This window comes from Penaeus chinensis, chromosome 29, assembly GCF_019202785.1.
Source record: "Penaeus chinensis breed Huanghai No. 1 chromosome 29, ASM1920278v2, whole genome shotgun sequence".
Classification (NCBI taxonomy): domain Eukaryota; kingdom Metazoa; phylum Arthropoda; class Malacostraca; order Decapoda; family Penaeidae; genus Penaeus; species Penaeus chinensis.
Window position 1 is genome coordinate 20569599 of NC_061847.1, and position 5000 is coordinate 20574598.

At 41.2% G+C, this 5000-nt stretch overlaps 2 protein-coding genes across 2 annotated transcripts in view; both read right to left on the reverse strand.

Annotated features, from left to right (window-relative positions):
* The window catches only part of LOC125040627 (aspartic and glutamic acid-rich protein-like), a 4581-nt gene extending 1159 nt beyond the window's left edge, over positions 1-3422 (reverse strand). The window contains exons 1-2 of the mRNA XM_047635279.1: positions 2799-3422; positions 1-533 (exon numbers count right to left, since the gene is read on the reverse strand). The exon at positions 1-533 is cut by the window's left edge and continues 1159 nt beyond it. Of these exons, the coding sequence (XP_047491235.1) occupies positions 1-533; positions 2799-2810 (545 nt within the window). The 5' untranslated portion in view covers positions 2811-3422. The remainder of the gene's footprint in view (positions 534-2798) is intronic.
* The window catches only part of LOC125040626, a 47638-nt gene continuing 45917 nt past the window's right edge, over positions 3280-5000 (reverse strand). Inside the window, 1 exon segment of the mRNA XM_047635278.1 lies at positions 3280-3589. Within this exon segment, the coding sequence (XP_047491234.1) occupies positions 3341-3589 (249 nt within the window). The 3' untranslated portion in view covers positions 3280-3340.

Genomic DNA, 5000 nt, shown 5'->3' on the forward strand with positions numbered 1-5000 from the left:
TCACTGTCGCTAACTCGGTCCCTCGACGACCACTGGGTAATTAGCGACCAGTCTGCCTCCTCCAATTCTTCGGGGTCCGCACGCTGCTCAATGGAAATCATCGACAGCTCTTCCGGCAAAATTGAACCGCTCAGTTTCCTGTTCTTTCCGTCGTCATCCGCAGCTTCTTCTCCTTTTCTCTTTACTTCCTCTTCACTTTCGTCTCTATGATCTTTCTGTGTGTCTTCCTTTGGATCACCATCTCCTTCGCTTGAATTTTCGATATAAACATTATCCTTCGCTTTCTCCTCATCGACGTCCTCAGCATCGGCGCGACTGATGACAATGACTGGTGGCGTCACATCGTCTTTGTTTCCGCCTTTCTCATTGTTCTGATTTCCTTCACTTTCTACACTTTCAACTCTGTCTGCTAGATCACTTTCACTGTCTCTACCCTTTGCTTCGTTGTTTAACCGCGTTATATCTTCTTCCTTCTTCTTAGCTCCTCCTACACAATCTCCTGGTGATCTTTGTGTAACGAAACCCTCCATCGTCTGCCAAGAGAGGTGAGCCAAGGTCACTAGAGGGTCATCGGGAGTTCTTTGGTCACACGGTTAGGTCACCATTGTGTTTGTGTATTAAAATCGCTGCAATGAAAAAGAAAGTGGACGGGACGTTAGGACGCAGACAAACATACAGTCTTTGTGTCATGTTTCTAAACATTTAGAGAAAAAAATATTGTTCAGCATCAAGGCCTATGTAGCCTGTATACACAAGTCTTTTGGTTATGTCACATTAATACAAAGATATTCACAAAATGAAAGAAGCGTATATGACCATGTATACAATTTTCATTTTCAAAAGATACTGATGGAAAACTGAGTGTTGGCTAATACTGTCTGAATCTTACCTCACGTTATAAAGGTGCAGGTGGTCATAAACCAATCAAGTATAATTGGTTAAGGAATCATTATTACTCAAGATGTATTAGCCTTATCTCTATCTGCCTTAACATTAAGCCCGATTATTACCATAATCAATATAAGTGGACAGAATTAAAGCTTAGATTAGATTTTACTTTGTGGAATAAAAGGCTTTTTTCTGTACCTTTGTTCCGATCTTCTGTTCTTTCTTTGTCTTCAATCTGTTCCTAATATCATTAGGATTATTATTTGCACTATTACGGCAATCATTAAAACAATGTTAACAACATTGTGATACAATGAGCCCGGAAAAGTATGATATTTCTTTTAACTTGAGGGAAGCTATCATGTCTACATTTTTTTTTTTTTTTTTTTTTTTGACGATTTTCGTTGGTTCGGAGCCGTTGTGCAATTATTTGTCACAATACATTTTTGTATTGAGATAGAGAGATAGATAGATAGAGAGAGAGAGAGAGGAAGAGAAAGAGAAAGAGAAAGAGAAAGAGAGAGAGAGAGAGAGAGAGAGAGAGAGAGAGAGAGAGAGAGAGAGAGAGAGAGAGAGAGAGAGAGAGAGAGAGCGAGAGAAGAGAGAGGAGACGATGGAGATAGAGCGAAAGGGAAATCAATACCTAAACAAGTCTAATCTCTCTCTTTTCCTCGTCTCTACCTCCGACACAAGCCTAAAATAAAGTTACTCACGTAGGCCTACTTAAAAAGATAAAAACAGAAATCCTAGATTATGACTCAAAGACAGACACAGACAAACACAATAAATATCAATAAAGGAATGATAAGAGACATGGTTTTAATCACGACAAAACAGAAACAAATCTAACAAAGCCTAAAATGAATCTCTGACCTGGCATTATATCCACAGGTAAAATAATAAACACTTTGCAATATCGTGTTAGATTTATTTCTGGTTCTGTCGTTGAAATTATTATCACAGCATGACAGGAAATCATGGGTTAGCATTAAGACACATTACCTGTGGATTAAGACACATTACCTGGATTTTCGAAGTTTGTATGTCTTATTTTGGGATTCTAGTTTTGGTCGATTTTGAATTGTTTGGAACGAATTAAATAATAGCAAAAATTAATGAGGCTTTCTGTTCTTTGTCAAGTAATAAAGCAAGTGCTGACACTGAATACTGCCTGTGACTGGGGGATCGCGTCGAAATCAAGGAGAATCGTCTCGAGTATCATCGAATAAGTATTATGTGCATATGTACATATATATATATATATATATATATATATATATACACACACACACACACATATATATATATATATATATATATATATATATAATATATATGTGTGTGTGTGTGTGTGGATGTGTGTGAGTGTGTGTGTGTGTGTGTGTGTGTGTGTGTGTGTGTGTGTGTGTGTGTGTGTGTGTGTGTGTGTGTGTATCTATATATACATATATATATATATATATATACATATATATACATATATACATATACATATACATACATACACACACGCACACACACTCACTCACACACACACATGTATGAGTGTATATAAATGAATTTTGCATTGTTGTAATCAGGTATCGCTTCTGCAACATGTGCAGTGATTTGCAAGCCCAAGGCCGTCCCGCAAAGGCACCGCGAAAAGGACAGCGTGGGGAGAGGGACCTACACGAGCGAACCCGAAGGGAAGCAAGAACCCACACCCTCAGAAGTAGCGCTTCTCCTTGGGCGGCAAAGCGGGCGGTTTGGACGGTGCCTTTTTCAGGTAGAACTGCCGGACGTCGAGGTGATCGACTGCGTCGGTAGGGGGGCGCCCTCGCCGTGCCCGGAGACTGCTGTAAGGATAAATGTTTGGTTTTCTCTGGGATGGCGGGAGGAGTGTCCTCTGCCAGGTCGGGGGACGGTACCTGTGCGGTCATTCGGCGGGCGTCCTGCACCGACTCCCGTTCTTCGCGGAGCTCGATGAAATCGTCGTCGGTGTCGGAGCTGTCCTTGGCTGCCGGTGAAGACTTGTCATCCTTCTGGGTGTCCTCTTTCTGGCCTTCATCCTCCGGGGTGTCCTTCTCTTGGGCTTTCTCCTTCTGACCATCTTCCTCCTTAGCGTCTTCCTTCAGGGCTTCCTCCTTCTGATCATCTTCCTCCTTAGCGTCTTCCTCCTGGGCATCCTCCTTCTGACCGTCTTCTTGAATCTCCTCCGGTTCTTGGGCTGGAGCGTCGTCGGGCTTGGTCTCCTTCTCGTTCTCTGCCTCGCCCTCTTCGTCTTTGGAGGCTGGCTCCTCTGCCTCGGTCTTTGGCTTAGCCTCCTCATCGTCGCTGGTATCACTGTCGCTTTTAGCTTCTGCCTTTGGTTCGGCATCTCCTGTAGCATCTTCAGGAGACTTCTCCTCGAAACTCTTAGATCGAAAAGCGACTGGAGACTCCGGCTCTTCCACCTCTACTGCAGATACATTCACCACATCGACCTCCTCCTCCTCGTCAGAACTGGATCCCTTCTCCTCTTGGTCTCTGGGACTTCCTCCTCCTTCGGCGTCTCATCCGAGGGTTCCTCAATAGTCATCATCTTCGCCTGGTCGCCCTTGAACGCCAGGAGGCTTGTGTCGTCGTCCGAGTCCTTCACTGTTATGGCGTCCTCGTCGATGAAGAGCATAGAGCCCTGGTTGACGCGTGTGGAGGACGGGGACTCTTGGGCCTTGGGATCCTGGAGAACACAAGGGAAACAGTCAGTGTCTCAACTGATAAAGTTCAATAACATCAACGCAAACTGAGAATACTTTTTTTCGCTTATCGGATATCTTAACTGGAAATGAGAAATCCTTTTAGGCATTATGCTTGAATTTACTCGAACCCTGGCTTTTACTTTTGATATCTTACAAAGGTTAATTCTCATACATTCCGGTCTAAGTGTTCACAACCTTACAGAAATATAATTTCGAATCAATACCTCTGCATAAAGCTACTTTCTACTTTATCAGAGGTTAGTTATTCTTTTCGTAAAAATGATAATAACTTGAATTATATTCACAGATAAGGCTTGATTTTAATTCCACTTACTGTACCACGAACGTCTGTCTGCTTAGATACTTTTTTTTTTTATTGAGTGGCTAATTTCAAGTTATCATACATTTCATGGACTAAGGAATCATATAAACAAGCTAGGCATCGAAAATGACTATTTATTGCTCTTATATCACAGGTTGTTTCAGAAGTCAACTTGATACTTAGCTCACCCAACAAAATAACAGATAGTAAATGAAACCAACATAATGAAACCAAGTTTTCGTGACATGATTTGAAAAATAAAATGAATGAATTTAAAAGACAAAGCAGCGCATCTTGGTTTGTAAAACAATTCACAACTCTTTTCTATGCAATTGCTGTCAAACTAAAAAAAAAAAAAAAAAGATCTTATAAATTACAATAAAGTGATTATAAATACCTACTTGACATACAGTGGTAATATTACGGAAATGATGACTGGATCTCTGACTTACAGTTACTTACCCTTGGACAAAAACACCATAAAGGATACTACTTGGAAATACAAAGGCGAAGTGAAATGAAAGCATTAGTCATCAAAAGCAGTTTTGCATACATATACAGGAATCACTTTCATACATCACTGAATGTTTAGAGATACATTTTAAAGCTATAACCAATATCGCGTTTTATCCGTGTAATATGGTCAATTTATATATTTCGTTCTCCTTTATTATGCACATAATTATATGGTGGTTGGTCCTGAATAGCATGTAGTTACTGCTTCTCAAAGAGAAGTAAATAAGACTTTGGGAGAACAAAATAAGAAACAGGTATTGTCAATCATTGCTCAAAATTCCGCAGATCATGGGAAGGGGAAGAAGGCAGACTGGCAGATAGTGTGTGAGAGTGAACGTGTGTGTGTGTGTGTGTGTGTGTGTGTGTGTGTGTGTGTGTGTGTGTGTGTGTGTGTGTGAGAGAGAGAGAGAGAGAGAGAGAGAGAGAGAGAGAGAGAGAGAGAGAGAGAGAGAGAGAGAGAGAGAGAGAGAGAGAGAGAGAAGAGAGAGGAGACGATGGAGATAGAGAGAGAGAGAAGAGAGAGGAGACGATGGAGATAGAGAGAGAGAAAGAAG